We start from the raw sequence: 17,408 nt of genomic DNA on the forward strand, positions 1-17,408 counted from the left end.
AACGGGGAGCCCTGGGGACAGCAGATCAAGAAGCATTTGGGGACTGCTCTCAGCCATGGTCTGTTTTTTTGGGTGGCCCTTTGGGGACCCAGGAGCTGGACTCGATGACCCTTGGGGGTCCCTTCCCACTCGGATATTTTATGGGGCCGTGCTCCTTCTTGCCCTCCACTGGGATAAAATCTGGGATCCACTCCCAGGAGCCCCCCAGGCCCCCAACACACCCCAAAACAAGATCCCATGGACTCCCAGACTGTTGTCTCCGGACGAAAGCTGGGGCTCTTTGGGGTCCTCAGTGTCACCCCATGGGGGGCTCGGTTCTTGGGGAGCCTCCAGCAGGACGAGGAGCCCCTCAGCGAGGGGGGCCCATGCTGCAGTTCCTCTCTCTGGAGCCCACAACACGCCTCAACTCACCCCAAATCAGACAAGCTGTGGGGTTTTTCATAAAATCCCAACCCGTTTCTCTCCCCCAGGAGATGTTCAGGGACGTCAGCCCCAACGTGAGCTCCCCCAAAACCTCCCAGGACCTTGGCAGAAGGAGCCCCGCAGGAGACAACGGAGCTGGGCCTGCCTTGCCCTCGGCCGACCCCAAAATAACAGCGCCCACAACTCAACCCAGCCCCTCAAAACCCCTCATTTCAGCTGCAGATGCCGAAGAAGACCCCAAAAGGAGCTTTTCCAGAGGCATCACAACCTCCAGAGGATCTCGGGGCCAATTCAACCGGGGAGGGCTTGCGCCGTTCACCTCTGTGCCTCGGTTTCCCCCTGTGCTCGCAGAGACCCGCGGGGTTTTGGGGTGTCTCCCCCCACCCCAAACCCTCCAGGCTTTGGGAGCAGAGCCCCAAACCTGGCTTGGGTTGCTTTTGGCAGCCAGCAGCGGGTCCTCTCCGGCAGCTGCCGGTGACAGACAGCTCCTGAACCAGCCCCTCTGCAGCGCTGCTCTAAAATAAAAATACCTCCCGCTGCCGCGCTCCACTCCCAGCCAAACTTCCTCCGGGGGCACACACCGGGGGGGGGGGGATTGGAGACCCCAAAAGACACCCAACCGAGCTGAGAGATGCTCTAGGGGAAGCCAAAGGCCCCCAAAGCTTTGCCTTGATTTTTTTTTTAATTTCCCCCCCCCCTTCCACCTCACTTTTTACCCTTTGGTGTCCCCCCCCCCCACACACCCAAGCCCTGAGGTCGCGGTGCGGGACGCTGGACCCCCCCCATTCCCCGGGGCTCAAGGTCAGTAATGGGGAGGGACATGGGGTTGGAGGAGGGTGGGGGGGAAAGGCCAAGCTTTTGGGGTGGTCCCCGCTGTGGGAAGGGGGTGAGGATGCTGCGGGCCCCCATGGGTGCCCCCCCTGAAGCAGCTGGGGGGGGGGGAAGCTGCGCTCTGGCTGCAAGAACTGACCTTGTGTTCCCCCCCGCAAAGTACATAAATAAACAAGCAAAAAAAAAAAAAAAAAAAAAAAAGCCTTGAAAAGCGTGGCAAAGGGATAAAAACCACAAAAGCCCTTTAAAGCCGCATCCCCCAGCGGCCCCCCCCCCCCCTCCCCGCTGCAGGGGACTGCAGAGCGGTGGCAGCTTGGCTTCACCCCCCCTCTTTGGGCCCCCCCTTTCCAAGCAGATGAAAGCACGACCCCAAATTCTCTAGCAGGGTTCCCAATGTGGATGAGGGAGCAGAAGGGCACCCGACTGTTTTTTTTCTTTCTTTAAGCCAGCAGCAGCTTACAGGGGATGGCAGCGGGGGGGTGGCAGCACCCAGGTGGTGGGGACAGGTCCCCGTCCCCCCCCCTTCCATCTGCCCCAGCCCCTAAAGGATGATTTTGGCAGCTGCCGACCCTCAGGAGCTGCTGAGCTGTCGTGGGAAAGCATTGCCAGTGGCCGGGTTAATTAGCACTGAAGGGAGTAATTAGCCCAGGGCTTTCGGAGCCCCCCCTTGCCCCTCATTGATAATTGGGAACGGGAGCATCTCACCGTGGCCCCTCCGGGTGGGCATTTTGTGCCTGATCCTGGGGGAAAATGAGAGAAATTTGGCTTGATGCTGGACGTGCCCCCATCTTGGGGGGGTCTGTAGCATCTCCAGGCATAGGGATGGACATGACTTGCTGGAAAGAGCCCAAATCCTCCCTCCTGGGGGGGTTTTGTGGTGTGGCATCCTCATCCCCTACACCTGAGCTGCCCCCAGGTGTTGCCATTTGCTCCTTCTCCTCTCCTACCAGCCCCAAGGGAAGCCCCCAGAGAAGGGACCAGCAGCGAGTCAGGGCACTGGAGGGCTGGGAGGGCAGCTTTTAGTCCTTCTCCTTCCCTCCTTTTCCAGGTCTGGACCCCCTGCACCAACCGGGGCCGTAACCCATCGCCATGGGGGTGAAAACCACGCTCCCCAGCTACGAGCTGGGGTTTTACGCCCTGGCCGTGACCTGTGCCGTGCTGTACAGCGGCAGCGGCATCTTCGAGGCATCCAGAGGTAACGTCCCCCCCGTTATGGGGTTCTCTCGTTGCTGGCAGCATTGCCATGGGTTTAATTTTCATGCCTAATGGCTTGGGGATCCTTGGGATCCAAAAGGGTTTAACGTAAGCCAGGTGGAAGTGGTTGAATTTCCCAATTCTTGGCTGTCCGTGGGACATGGGCGCTTTCAGGAGGGGGTTGCTGGTGTTGGAGCCCCGTTGGCTCATCCTCGTGGTGAGGAAGGCTCCTTGCCTTGCCGAAAAACCTCCTGCTTCTGTCCCCAGAGCCATCCCTCTCCCTATGCCTCTTATTCTTTTGCAGACAGCGCGAACAGAAAGGCTTTTCGGGACGGCATCAAGCCGGGCTGGCACTACTTCGGCAGGAAGATGGTAAGCAAAGAAAGGATCGGGCCGTCACAGCTGGCTGCTGGAAAAGCAGAGCTGCTTTTTTTCTGCTCCTGACACTGAGAAAGCCCCTGTGTGTTTGCTTTTTCTCCCTAAATAACACGGTGGATGCAGTCAGGAAATATTAGCCCTGCAGCACCGATGCCGTGCTTTGTGTGCTCCACATCTGCACACCTTCAACACCAAGCCAAAGTGCTCGGGAGCCCTGGGGTGGGATATGGGGAAAAGGCCAGGATGTTTTTATGGTTTCCTCTTGAAACAATGCTCCCGCAGGATGCGGCCGATTTCGAGTGGGTGATGTGGTTCACCTCGTTCCGCAACGTCATCATCTTCGCCCTCTCGGGACACGTCCTCTTCGCCAAGATCTGCTCCATGACGGTGCCGCAGGTGAGCCGGGGATGTAAATCCCCGAGGGGGGCCCTGAGATCCCTTGGGGGGCCCTGAGATCCCCCAGGGAGTTTCGGGGAGAGGCTGCAGGGTGGTGGGGAGAGAAGGGAATGGAGAATTCACCGAGCTCTCCGCTCGCAGCACCGGGCCGTGGTGTACATGCTCTACGGGGTCCTGGCCGTGCTGGGCAGCATGGGGCTCGTCTACCTGATGATCGTCCTCTCCCACTGCCTCGTCCTCTACTCCGTCGCCCTGGCCAAGCAGAAGTGGCTCTGTTTCGTGGCCGGGCTCTGCTGCCTCGCCTCCTTCAAGCTGGAGCCCTTCAGCTCCTGGCAGGTAGGTGCCGAGCCACCCCTCTGCCTCGTTTCCAGCCCGCCCGTGTCCCTCTCCTTGGGTTTAGCTCCCGGGCTGTGCCCAAACCCAGGGGAGAAGCAGAGCTCGGGATGCCTGGGTCCTCCTTGCTGCTTAGATGACAATTTGCCAGCTGCCCCCAAGTAAGCCATGTTCCTGCCTCAGTTTCCCCTCCTGTAACACGGTGCTAGGGTGGGTTTGGTGATGTCCAGGCCGGCCCCTCGGTCTGCCCAATTGAGGACTTTCCCTGGTGGGTGGAGAGAAGCCCAGCAAGAACCTTGTAAGGCCCTTCAGTCCTTCTGAAAATGTGTTCCCACCTCCCAAAATGTGTTCCCACCTCTCCATCCACCTCCCACTGCCTCTCCTCCATCTGGAGGGCTCTGTCCCCAGGATAAAGGTGACATTCCCATCCCAACACAAAGCCTACGTGGCCCACAGCCTCTTGGTGAGGACGTGGCCGAGGGGATCTACCACCTCCCAGCTCCTTGGGATGCAGGAGGCAACGGCAACAGGGCCCTGGCTTTCTCCTGCCGGTGGCAGGGGTCACTGCCTGCTGGTGCCAGAGGGTAATTAGTGGTAATTAGAGCGCGGATATCTTCTGCGAGGCGAGGGAGCACAGCAGTGGCACCACGTTCCTCGGTGGTAACTCTTCGTTTCTCGTCCAGAGCGGGTTTGTAACGGGAGCTTTTGATCTTCAAGATGTCCTCTTCTACGGAGGCTGCGGCTTCACCATCATGCGCTGCATGAGCTTCGCGCTCGAGAGCTGCGAGAGGAAGGAGGGCATCTACTCCATCTTCGACCTCCTCAAGTACAACTTCTACCTCCCCTTCTTCTTCTTCGGGCCCGTCATGACGTTTGACCAGTTCCATGCCCAGGTGAGTGTCCCCAGGGACCTCTCCCTTGTCTCTTTGTTCGGGTTTAATGCCCTCAGGAGGGCTCAGCTCACGTTTTTGCTCGCTGGGGACTTGCTCTGATGGTGGCTCAGTGTCCTTGTGCCCGTGCTGTCCCGCTCTGTGATGCCAGGAGGCCACGGTGCCCATCTCTGGGACCTCTGCCTGCTGCTGGCTGGGACAGCAAAGGCAGTCGCACACCTCCACCTGCCTGGTCTGCCCAAGGAGCATGAATTTCCAGGGGTGGTCTGTGTGTGTGTGCCTTAAGATGAGGTTCTTTCTCTAGAAATCAATGAGGTCGGGCAGAAGGCTGTGTTTTGGCTTCCTCCGATCCACGTGAAACGTCCCATGGCCCCAAATCTTTGCACGTGTTGCAGGCAGCCAAGGGGGCTTTTGGAAGGGCAGACCCCAAAGAGCAGAACCAAGCACCTGCTCCTCCAGTCCCTGCATCCTCTTACACCAAAGATCCCTCGGGTCTCACAGGATCCCTTTAGAAGGGTTAGTGTAAAGGGTTTGTGTTTGACCCCGAGGACCACAGGGACTTTCTCCAGATCAGCTCGGGTGCCCCCCATAAGGGATGCTCACAGTGCACCGAGCTCCCAGCAGCGGGGACGGCCGGAATCTTCTCCCCAGCCCCCTGGCAGAAGCATTTGGGGCACCCACCACCTCATCCTAAGGCTTTGCCCTCCCAGTCGTGCATTATATGTCGGGCTGAAGTCCAGGCACCCACGGCTCCTGCAGCCCCACTGCCCAAGCCCTCTGAAGGGGCTGTGACCCACTGCTCCTTTTACAGTCCCAAACCAGGACGTTTGTAGCCACTTCATCAGCAATCACGTCCTCTGCTGCGTAAAACCCTGTCCCCAGAGGCACAGGGAACAAGACCCCAAACCCTTTCCCACCCCTTAGGACCTGTCTTGGCCTGGCCACCACTGCCACCTCCTGGCTAAATGCCCCCCTGCACTGCTGGACCTGCAGCTGACTGCCGAGGTTCATTCCTAATCCCCCTAAAAGCAATTATAGGGGCAGGGGGATCGAGTCCCTTCCCCAGGCTGATATTTAGGGCCCATTTCGGGGCTGACTCTGGCTCCTTGGCTCCTGCTGCTGCTGAACTGTGGTGGGTCCCTTGTGCTTTGCACCCACGTGTGGTGGGAGCCCACCTGCACCAGGGCTTGGCCAGTCCCACCCAGGATGGAGAAGCTCTTCTTTAGTGGGGTTAGGAGAAGAAATTCACTTCTGGAGGGCTGGAGAGGTGGGGGACGGAGCCCCAGTCCCAAGGGGACAGTGGCAGAGGGCTGCCACCCCGCACAGACGTGAGGATGGGTGGGAGCCACAAGTCCTCTCCTGGCTTCTCCCCTGCCTCAGGGTTTAGTGTCCTCTTCGTCTCCACAAAGCACTCGTCATCCAGCAGACCCGAGCAAATCTGGCAAAGGCTTTAATTCTCGGGAATCATCTGGTTTGACGGCAGGGCTGGTGCGGCAGCCTGCAGATTACTTGGAGAGAGCTCTTACCTCTCGCAGGGCATAAAGGGAAAGCAATAAACATAAGAGGATTTGGAATACAGCAGCAATTTTTTTTCCAGCGACGTGGGGAAGCGAGGCCATCAGCCTGCCCGGTGTAATCCTAAAAGCTCTCGCTCTGGTGATGTTTGTGTTACAACGTCCAGAGGAATGACAGCTCCTGGAGGCAAAGCCCAGCTCACACTTGCAAAGGGCACAGCAGAGAGGAAAACCCCATCGATCCGGTCCCAGCCCACCAGGATGGCCCCTCAAGCAGCTGCCCCTCTCGTTTATACCAGATGTCTGCAGCAGAAGCTCCAGGGACCATCCTCCTCCTCCCAAATGACCCCAGGCAAACACGTCCACCTGTCCCGGGCAGGGCGTTCAGCTGGGACTCCAGCCCTGCTCCCAACCCCTCCGGGGCATGCAGATGTCTTTTCTTGTAGGCTCTGGCATCCCATGGATGGGGTTGGGTAGGAACATTTGCTCGCCCTTAGTGACCCGTGCAAAGACCACCCTAAAGCTGGCTTCCTGGGCACGTCCCAAGCCCCAGTTCCCTGGTTGGTGTGGTTTTCAGCTCAAATCCCTATGATGCAGCCCGACCTGTCACTGCCATGGTGACAGGAGCTCCCCAAGAGGTGTTCTGCCATGCTCAGCACCCTCATGGGGTTGTTGGAGGGATGCTCTGGGTGGGACATGTCCCACATCCCTGTGGGTGTGCTGGCCTGAGCTAGTCACTTAGATCCTCTATCAACGGAGGTTTGAGTGGTGCATTCCCTTGTGGGATTCCTAAAGGAGGGCGTTGAGACCCCGTTTGGACCTCGGATGTTTCTCCAGATGGAGGAACCCGCTGCCCATCCTCAGCTCAGCCTCTTCCTGCTTTGCCGCCTGGCAGGTGAGCACCCGGGAGCTGAGGCGCAAAGACGACGAGATGAGGAACATCCGTGTCCATGCCCTCCTCCACGTGGGGGCCGTCATCGCTGTGGACATCTTCTTCCACTTCTTCTACATCCTCACCCTCCCTTCGGACCTGAAGTTCGTGAACCGCCTCTCGGACTGGTCCCTGGGTGAGTGGCCATGCGGGGATTTAAGAGGCTGAGCATCACACCAGTCCTGTTGCCTTCATATGGGCTGAAAGGGAGCTCAGCACCCCAAAAAATCAGCCCCACAGAGGTACAGCTAGCACCTTAGATGCCTTCACAAGTGGGTGCCCATTCTGGGTACCAAAGCAGGGTGTTTGGGAGCCTCCAAGATGACCCCGGGGCTGGGGCATGGGCTGTAGCCTTCAGCTACCTAACGGGGCTGTTGGTGGACTCTTCTTGGAGGCGGCACAGAATAAGCACAACACAACACAAGACAGATTATGGGTGCCTCTAAGGATTATTTTTTGCACAGAGCAGCAAAACGCTGCAATAGGGGCCCAGATTCTCCCAAAGTGCTGGAGATGTTCAACATTTAAATGGACAAGGTCCAGGAAAATCTGATCTCCGTTCAAAGCTGGCTGTGCTCTTTCAGGGCTGGATTAGGGACTTCCAGAAGCCAAACTTCTGGGATGGGTAGCATGCCAGCATTCAGTGGACAGCTGGACGGAGGATTTGAGTTGCCCAAATAGATGTCCAGGGGCAGCAGATGAGATGCCATAGGGTTTGTGACAGCCACGTAGGGCTAGCGGAGACTGGAGGAGCCTAATGACTCTCCAGAGTGGCAGCTGGGGGCCAGGGGGAAGTCCTAATGCAGCTCAAATGGCAGTGGCATTGATTTAGGGTGTCCTAAGGGACCTAGATAACCTGATCAAGGATGTATTACACCAGGGGAGCTGTGGGCTCCATGTACCACATCTGCCAGGTCTGCCTTGTCCACATGGGGAGCTCAGGCACGGCCCACACTGAAGCCCTGTGGCTTTTTTAATCTGTGAGCTGAATCCCACCCAGATGGGGAATTTTAGCTTCTGCCGCATGGGAATTTGAATTCTTTGGTGTTTGTTCCTGCAGGGATCATTTCATGGTGTCAGACACCTCTCCAGGACAGAGATTCTGGCCCTAGCTCTTCTCTAGCATCTGTGTTACATCTACAGCCACAAGGAGCTGGGCTGGGTGTATTTCAAACTAGAAGTGTAGATAAAACCCTTAGAGATCAGTGTTGAGAACTGTGTTGAGTTTGTCATAGGTTAAGCCTTACAGGGAAGGAAAGTTCTTGTGGTAGAAGAAATAAGACCTGTATTTCTGACTATCAAACCAAGAAACACTTTGCTCCCTAATACCCCAAGAAGATGTTGTCCTATGGTTCCAGCGTCTTAAAAACCTACTTAATTTCAAGAGCTTTGAAGAGCTCTTTGGGCTTTGTTGGTCCCAGAGATCATCAGACTGTCCCCTCAATGGCGTGTTTGTTGCAGTAGACCATGCAGTCCCACATGTCATGATGTCCCCCAAAGCCCTGAAGACGATAGGTCCCGTGCTCCTCTTCACCTGCTTGACTCCTCTTTTTGCTCCAGCTGGCCTGGCCTACTCCAATTTGGTCTACGACTGGGTGAAAGCTGCCGTTATGTTCGGGGTCACCAACACCATTGCCAGACTGGACCACTTGGACCCTCCCCAGCCCCCCAAATGCATCACCATGCTCTACGTCTTTGCAGAAACGTGAGTATCCCGTGGGCATCGCTGAGGAGAGGCGGCGTGTCTGACCTGAATAAAATGTGTGTGGGGATGAGGAGGTCTGAGCTATGCTTCTGAGCAGCTGGCCTCGTCTTGACCCGTCTATACTGAACCTAAATTCTAGACCTGGCCATAGCCCAAGGAGATATTTTTGGGCAGGGAGCAATGGGTAAGGAGGGAGGTGAGTGGGACCTGTGCAAGGAAGGAGTATGGAGAATGGCTGTGAATGAGATTTGAGGTGGGCCTTGCTGTGGAACCAGGCACCTTCTCTGGATGACTGCTGGATGGAGAGGTGTCATTGCCCCATGTGTTTTAACAAGCTTTTTATCATCTGTATTTTAGGCATTTTGACAGAGGGATTAATGACTGGTTATGCAAGTAAGTGTCTAATCAATGTCTCTAGTCTGCTTTGGGGTCTTCTCTTTTATCACACAGCAACGAAGCATTAAATACAGTTCATCCCAAAGCTGAGGTGTCCTCTCTTCTGGGTGAAACCCACTAGGGAATGGAGTCAGATTTGCTGTGTTTATCCCAAAGACCATTAAATTAATCATAACAAAGTATAACAGCCCACCCATAGCTGGGAATAAGAGAGTTCCCTCCAAGAAAACTCTTAGTCTGATGGGTTTAGTGTTCCACCAGAGGAAGAGGCAGATTCATATTTCACTGGGAAGAAAGGAGAATTGAGCCCAGGTCTTGCATATCCTGTGTAAGAAGGGTGGCCTGATCTCCGTGTACATATCCCTCGGCCCTTCAACTCTCTTCAACTCTCTTCCTTGACTACAAGGAGCACGAACCACTTTTGTTGGCCATTAGGTACGTGTATGACCACATTGGAGAGAACCACGACAACATCATCAAGGAGCTCATCGCCACCATCGCCACGTTTGCCGTCACCACCCTGTGGTTGGGACCCTGTGAGATTGTCTACATCTGGTCTGTCTTCAACTGTTTCGGCCTCAACTTCGAGCTCTGGGTGCAGAAGTTCTTCCAGTGGGAGCCCTTCGCCAAGCTCGAGGTGAGGAGCTGGGCTACAACCAGGTACTCCTACAGAATTTATCCACCCTGTGATCAGATACCCAGCTGAGCAAAGGAAGGACAGTCCTGATGCTCCTTACCCAGTCCCTATGCTGCTTTACGGGAAATTTAAGCTGAGTGTGGAGCTTTCAAAGAGGGGAAAAAAAAAAAAGAAAAAGTCCAAGAGAACCAGGGCTGCAGCCCCGACAAGGCACCGAAGTAGCACAGATGGATTCAAAATCTGAGGTGTGTCCACCGGGAAATGTTTATACATTTCCATATGGAAATCATTTGTTCTTCTTGTTCTGAAAAACATTTTGGCGTTCTGAGAGCTTTTGATCTGACTTCCGATAAAAGTAAATGTTTAGGTATCAGAATGAATTATTTTCCAACCGCTCCAAAGCTTAGTGCCCCGTTTTTGTTTGGGATCAAGGTGCCTCAGAGACGTATTTGGAGAGAAGTCCATTCTGGAAACAATTCTGTTGTTTATTTGCTTTGCCCAGCCCAAAGTCTGGAGGTCCTAAACTGATTGAGTAAAGACCCCGTTTGACTCAAAACTTCGCAGAGCAAGCCTCCTGTTTGCTCTCCTCGTTGAACTTCTAATCAGATTATAGCACTCCCAGGCAGTGAAATCTCCTTCCCTGCGGCACCACAGCTCTCAGCGCTAAGTGGCCTGGGGATTCATCACGCTCTTTGAAGCTTGCTATAAACCATTTCCCTGCTCCACTCCGAGCAGCTGCTCCTGAGGATTTTATGTGCCAGTGACAATTTCACTCTGCTGCTGTCACTACTTTTCAGCTTTTTTTTTTCCCTTTAATTCCTAAGAAACAATTTCTACCGGGAGCTGGGAGTGATTTGCACATAGGGCTAATAATAATCCTGGCGAATAACAGCGTTCATCTGCCTTGCAGAAAGGCTTACCCAGGGCAAGAAATGAAGAAAGGAGTACCCAGGCATTACAATCAGCGTGAAGCCATGTGTAACATCTTGCCCCTTTTGAGGACAGAGGGCTTCAAAATGCTGGCCTAGGGTGCCAAATGCTTCTGCGTCCAGCAGCAGAACAGAAGTTTACCTTCTTTTTGTTCCTCCATCCCACAGATACTAAAGGCTGCCCTAATTTTTGCCTACCCCTCAGATCCTGGCTGGAGCTGGACCAGCAACCCTTCCTTACATCCCCGTTTTCCCTCACTCTCTGCTCCTCTCCCCTGCCTAGGCCAAGATGTCAGCAGCCATGTCTCGGCGGATTAGGGCGGCTTTTGGGGCGGTGAATTTCTGGGCCATCGTCCTTTACAATATCCTGGCCCTCAACAGCCTGGAGTTCGCACAGCTGGTCACCAAGAGACTGCTCCTCACAGGTGAGGTGCCACTGGCCTTCCCCTTCAAGGGACCCTTGTCCTACTGGGGGGACACTGGGAGGGGAGCTGAGGTCTGGAGCTTCCAAGTCCTCTTGCCTCCAAAGTGGTATGGCCACTGACTTGTTATATGTGTACTCACAACCTTCATAATTCTTGTGGAAAATGTACCGGGAATGGTTTTCTGAGCTCCCACCCTTCCCATGAGCTCTCCAGGATATGAGCTGCCTCCCAGGTGTGTTTGTGCATCTCCTCGCACAGCCTGAGGCTGTGATTTTGACCCCTTGGAGCAACACAGGCTCCTAAGGAACGGAATTATCTGGACATTTCTTACCAGTAGATGCTGGGACTATTTTGAAGTCATCTCAAGCAACTCACAGTATAAATAGCCACCTGGAATCCATGTCCTCCTCCCTCTCAGGGACAGGGCTGGCGTAGGAAATGGATAATGTGACGCTCTGAGCTCGCTGTGCCAGGAGTGCCTGCCCGCTGAGCTAGCTGGCTTTTGCTGGTCGCATTATTCATTTCAGAGGTCCTGTTTTAGCAGGTACAAAGCCTGTGTCTCCCCTCTGCTGTGGATACCGGGCTCGTCACAAATGCCCTCAGGCCCTGAGAGTGGAAGGAGAGCTCCCAGCTCTTGGTCACTTACCCAGGTGACAAAAACCCTGGGCACACAATGTGTCCGCGTTACGTATGAGACACGGTTGGGGTTGTTCCTCAGCGTCAGCAGGGCCTAAAGCTTCCAGCAGGTCACAGTGCTGGACAAGGATGGGTGTGGGCAGGTTGAATGGCCACAAATCCAACCACCGAGTCTGAACTTGAGGGGCAGAAGCAGGTTTGGGGGTCAGGGGATGCTCAACGAAAAGCTCCAGCATGTTCCTGCAGTGTTAACCGTGGTCTAGGGTGCCTTGGTGGGTTCAGGCACTTCTTCATCTAAAATTTGCCCCTGGGGATTGCTCTCCTCTCTCAGCGAAGCTGTAGGGCTGGATCCACAAAGGAAAATGATGCTGGCCATGAGCCTGAGGGATGTCCCAAACCCACCTGAGAGGCAGAGGTGCTGGAGAGAAGCTGGCCCCACTAGGCGAGATGCCACACCGAGGTGACCGTGTCTCCCTCCACCTTCCAGGTTTCCCCGTCAGCACCCTGTCCATCTGGTTCATCACCTACTGCGGAGTGCAGCTGATCAAAGAACGCGAACGCATCCTGGCCATCGAGGAGGAGAAGGGTGACAAAGCCAAGGCAGAGTAGAGAGGACACCGCTGGGCTTGTCCCAGAGCAACTCCCCTCGGACCACCGCTGCCAGGCCAGCCTCTGGCGGGGGCTCTCCAAGCACTCCTGGCGTTCAGACTGCTGTAGCTCACCCCTCTAGAAGTCACCTGGAAGGCACAAGTCACCCCCATGCTGCAGGGAAGTTTTTCTGTGACACAGTGGGCATTTCACAGGCTCCCCATGTGTGACAGACTGCTGAGGTAGGCTCCCGAGACATTTCTTTCAGTACCCATCATTTTTCTGACCCTCTGACGTTATACAAGCCTAGAGATTTCACCCCATGCTTCCCACCACACCTTGTCCACCAGCATTCAGCTCTCCCACGGGACCTGTAGCCCATGTCTCCCAGAAGAGGCTATCCAGGTCCCACAGCTGAAGGTTTTAGGGTGGGCCAGATGCAGCTCTGAGAAGGGAATTAGCTGGTGATGAGCCTGTGCTGAACAGACCATGCCAAGTCACTTCCAGTCCAAGCATCACACATTTCTTCCCCTACAACAAATGGTCACCATGCACTGTGAAGTGCTCAACGCCCGTGGCTGTTCATTAAGGACTTGTGAAATGGCTCAGCACGATATATACCCACCGAGAGGCTAATAAATAAATAGAACAGCCTTTATAGCAAAGGGGAGGACCAGGAACTGCACACTGAAGAATAATTATCTTCCTACCCCTGTCACCGGTGCAGAGTGATGTCTGTTGTGATCTAAAATCACGTCCCTTCACTCCTAAATGTCTTGAAAAATGATTTAATGCCAACCCCAGGTGTACTTAATGACAGTGCAGGAGGCCTACCTGCTTCATGCACTGATCACCTGTGGAACGGGCATGCCAAAGAAACGCAGCACCCAACTCACAACCACTCAGTCCCCAGACCCCAACTCCGGCCCAAAAGGCTCCTCACCGTGGTTGTGAGATCTGTGTGGCCACCACGGCCATCTCTCTGTGATATATGCCCTGGGACTCAAACCAAATACCGCTCACGTTTTTTTGCATGCCATGGACAAAGGTTCAAGCTCACATTCCTGCCCATGGCCAACAACAAGAGAACTCTGCAGCCTGCTCTTGCTCATCTCCAGCAGCCAGCCCTTTGCTCAACTGACTTTGGTGCACACATCCAAAGCCTGCGTGGCTAAAGGAGCACACACATCTGTATAACCAAAGGAGAAAGACGCTGAATGAAGGGCAACGATTTGGGGCTGGGTGGTGGAGGGAAAGTGCCTGATAGCCTCCTAGGAGAAGTAGACTTTGGGACACTGCATAGGGAGTGCATTGAATGTGGAACACGGTGCCTTGGGGAAGAGGTGAGTTTATAACTCAAAATAGTTCCAGCTCTCTTGCAGTTTACAGTTGCTTTCAGTGGCCTTATGTCTGAATTATGTCAGTGTTTGGTGAGTGTGGGATCTGGACCACTTTGCAACCATGGGTTGAGATGCTTGGTGCTGGTGTGTTCTGGCTTCTCTGTGGATGAAACGGGAATGGTTCTTCGCCAGCCTTCAGCTCTGCCAAAGTAATTTATGAAGTCCCTGATAAATGTCATTTATTTATGTAGTAAATAATTGTTGGACGTTTCTGCTGCCTGCCACTCATCAATGGTATGTTGCTGTGATGCCAGTGAAACCCTGGGCAACGCGCTACCATCGGAGCTGGGAAACACAAGGGTATGTCTGCAAGGCCTCACCTTCTGCCTCCACTTTTGACACATCAGACATTGCTGATATTAATGCCTTAATGCCATCACCAAATTGGAGCCAGTGAGGTTTGGCTGTAGCTGCATTCATATTTTGAATCTGCTTCCAAGTTGGTAAAATATCACCAGTCTACTGCTGTAAAACTGACATCTGTGTAGATTTTGGGGCAGAAGTCTTGCTGGTTTTCTTTTTGGGAGCCTGGTCCAAAATGCTGGAAGCACAGGAGGGAGGTATTGTGCTTGGTGGCACTTCCAGTCACATCCCTAAAACCTCTTCAGTTGCCTTTTTAAAGAGAGGTCTACTGCTGGACCTTTAGTAGATGTTTCTTAGCCTCTCCATCATCTCACATTTACTCTCTACCACCAAAGCAGCTATGATATGATGTGCCTCCTCCCAGGGTAAAGTTCAGTTCTTCTCCTCCGTACGGGTGTCCTCACACAGCTCAAGCCACCACCCTGAGCTGCAGAGAATAAGGGCTCTGCCTCTGCAGGTGTCCCTGGCTGCACGGGAGGAGAAGTAGAGTCACCCAGCTCCTGGTGCTGGAATGACTCACAAGGCAAAACTCAGTGACTCTGCACTGCTCTCCTGACTTGGATAATCTGGGGGAGAAAATAACCCATTCACTAAGGATCTAAATTTACCCAGCAGCTGCATCTAATGGAGCTGTCAGGAGGAGCTAATCTTAGACACCGAGCAAGCAATCTGTTAGAGAAACAGTACATGGGAGAACTTGGGCTTTGTATCTGTTTGCCTGAAGACATCCCCTTAGTTATCAATGTCATTAGAAGTTCAGGAAATCTTGTGGGCCAGAATTGCCAAAGTGGTGCTATTGCAGCCATGTCTCACTGCTCAGCCTTGTGCAGAGTCCCTCAGCCTCAGCGTAGTCCTCTGTGGAATGGATTTTATCAACTGCCCATCTCCCTCCTGGAAAGAATCTCACCTGATCTCATTATTACTTGACTGTGATAGCAAAATGCACCTGGAAGCCAAAACAACAAAACAAAACAAAAATTATTGCAACTTCAAATCCAAATTCATAATCCTACACTAGACACTTTCATGTTACGCCCAGCATGGCTGTAGGTCCTGCATTCAACTTTCTTGTTCTAAAATTTTGTACGGGAGGGAATGATCCTGTTTGGATAGGGAACAGATCCCCTTAGGATGCTTTTTATTCATTCCCATCCCTGGGTGGGGGACTATTGTCCACTTGAAGACAATGACTTAGTCCATTGGTCATCAGGTATCATTTGCTGTAGTCCCATTAGACCAGGGTCAGTTAGCTGAAAGCTATCTCAGAGTAGCCCACCTCTGTTCAGGGCTGTGTTGCCTATTCTACAGCAGTCAGCACTGTTTGGAGGGTTCCCTGGGGTGCTGAGATAGCTGATTCACGTGCACAGAGCCAAATTGTAACAACGATCACTGCTTGCTCTAATCACATCTATATGTGCCTTATCATCTGCTTTTAGGTTTTAAAACCCTCTAAACTTTGCTGGTACTTGCTTGGAGACCAGCTTACCTTCATGGTGAAGCAGCAAATGGAAACCGTGTGGGAGAAGTCTACTATGATCAAAGCGTCCATAAGAGATTAATATTTACACGGGTGTCAATTGCCTCATTTTCCACTGTTACCATGAGAGAGAGAAATGTCTTCCTCACCAGTCAATAAGACGTGGTCCTGACTCTCCACTGTGGCAGGACCCAGCCCCAGACCCCCCCAGTTCTGTCGAATTCCCTGCACATAAACACAGATTGTAAAATGGCAATGACAAACCAACATAAACAAATAAAAATCAGGACTGGGGGAATAGTGTGCACACAACTGAGAAAAACATTTCATGCTCGAGATCCTGCCTGGAAACATGTAACCTTAAATATGAGATGAAAGTTCGTCTGAACTCCAAATGGTGGAGAGGACCTGAAGGCTGTGGATTTGAGCTGTACAAGGCACTTCTGGCTCTTCACTCCCTGCCCCAGGAGGCTTCAGGAGAGCTAAACATCAACTCCAAGAGCACCCCTGGGTCTCCCCATTAGCACTGTGTGAGCCTCCCCATGGCACAGAGCTGCTCAGAGGGTTTGGAGTCCACCAGGTCGACCCTCTGTCCCACCAGGCTGTGGCAGAAACTTGTTTGGGGAGGAATTTTCCTTATCTGAGATGAACGTGCTTGTGTTCAGGAGCCATGGAGGCTTACAGACGCTTTGAGGTCAGGGTTAACACAGAGGGCACAGTCTGTGTGTCCAGCCTGGGCCATATACGCAACTATTAGGGAGTGTCCAAAGGAGGGTAACAAAGATGGTGAAGGATCTAGAGGGGAAGACATGTGAGGAGTGGTTGAGGCCCTTGGTTTGTTCAGCCCAGAGCAGAGCAGGCTGAGGGGAGGCCTCATGGCGGCCTGCAGCTCCCTCACGAGGGGAGCGGGGGGGCAGGCGCTGAGCTCTGCTCTCTGGGGACAGTGACAGGACCGGAGGGAACGGCATGGAGCCAGGGTTAGGAGGCTTTGGGAACAGTTAAGGTGTCCAGTATGAATTCATGATTCAAGTGAAAGGGGAAAGATGGGCAGCACTGGAGCCCTCTCATCACAGGCAACTGCCCAACATGGGTGCAGGAAATCAGCTCCAGGGGTGCCTGCTTCTCCTCGTGATTGTAAGGAGCTTAAACAACACCCCCCAGACCAAGAGAGCCAAAGCCGTGTGGAATAACATGGTGTCTCTGAGGCCTTTCAGTCCAAATGGCTCATTTCTACCAGGCTCTAGAATGGGCTGGCTTCATTTCAGAGCAAAATGAAGCCTGGTAAATCCCATCTCTGACATGTGGGCTTGGATGTGTTTAGCAATAGGGCTGCTCCCCGCATGGGCAGGGGGGTCTGAGTCTGTTTTCCCTGCCAAAGCAGGGCATGGTGGTGAAAGCAACCAAAATCCAGCTGTTCATTTGTCCTGAGGTGGTTGTCCCTGAAGGGTTTTCCATCTTCCTGAAGGGCGGAAAGCTCTGGTTGCTGCCGCTCTGGAGAAGTCTGCCCCAGGGTGAACTCTGGAAGGGTGAAAAGGTCCATTAATTGTCAATATGAACCCAAAACAGCTCTCAGGCCCTGTTTGCCTGGAGAAAGCACTGACTTCCATCAATCCATCAGTCTCTAAAGGGAGAGATTTATTTGTGGAGGTGGATCAATGCCTTCCTGCTCTCCACTGAGCTGTTGCCCATGGAGGGAGTGAGCCCATTGCTCATCACCTACACTTCCCAGGGTGGGATATTCACCTGTTCCAGAGCCAGTTTCCATTTCTAATCACCTGCACAGTCCAAAACCATATACAAGTTCATACTTACTACTGAAGCTGCGATTTCAGGTAGGTCCCATTGCATTTAGAGGTGTCACCTTATGATGACAAGTGAGGGGAGACAGCACTCTGGAAGAACTGGGGTTGCTTCCCCAAGCCTTGGAGCTCTGCAGAGCCACAGAAGATGATGGAGACCCCG

At 53.5% G+C, this 17,408-nt stretch overlaps 1 protein-coding gene across 1 annotated transcript; it reads left to right on the forward strand.

Moving 5' to 3' along the window:
• The first annotated feature begins 966 nt into the window (after nucleotides 1–966).
• On the forward strand, nucleotides 967–13,817 carry HHATL (hedgehog acyltransferase like). The gene is made up of 12 exons (XM_068673275.1): nucleotides 967–1,224; nucleotides 2,303–2,449; nucleotides 2,753–2,820; nucleotides 3,109–3,222; nucleotides 3,364–3,558; nucleotides 4,239–4,448; nucleotides 6,855–7,026; nucleotides 8,451–8,595; nucleotides 8,953–8,988; nucleotides 9,427–9,628; nucleotides 10,841–10,982; nucleotides 12,106–13,817. Exons 2-12 carry the CDS (start codon nucleotides 2,344–2,346, stop codon nucleotides 12,225–12,227), a joined length of 1,512 nt encoding a protein of 503 aa, XP_068529376.1. The 5' UTR covers nucleotides 967–1,224; nucleotides 2,303–2,343; the 3' UTR covers nucleotides 12,228–13,817.
• Nucleotides 13,818–17,408: the final 3,591 nt, after the last annotated feature.

The sequence above is a fragment of the Anas acuta genome, chromosome 2, assembly GCF_963932015.1.
Source record: "Anas acuta chromosome 2, bAnaAcu1.1, whole genome shotgun sequence".
Lineage (NCBI taxonomy): Eukaryota > Metazoa > Chordata > Aves > Anseriformes > Anatidae > Anas > Anas acuta.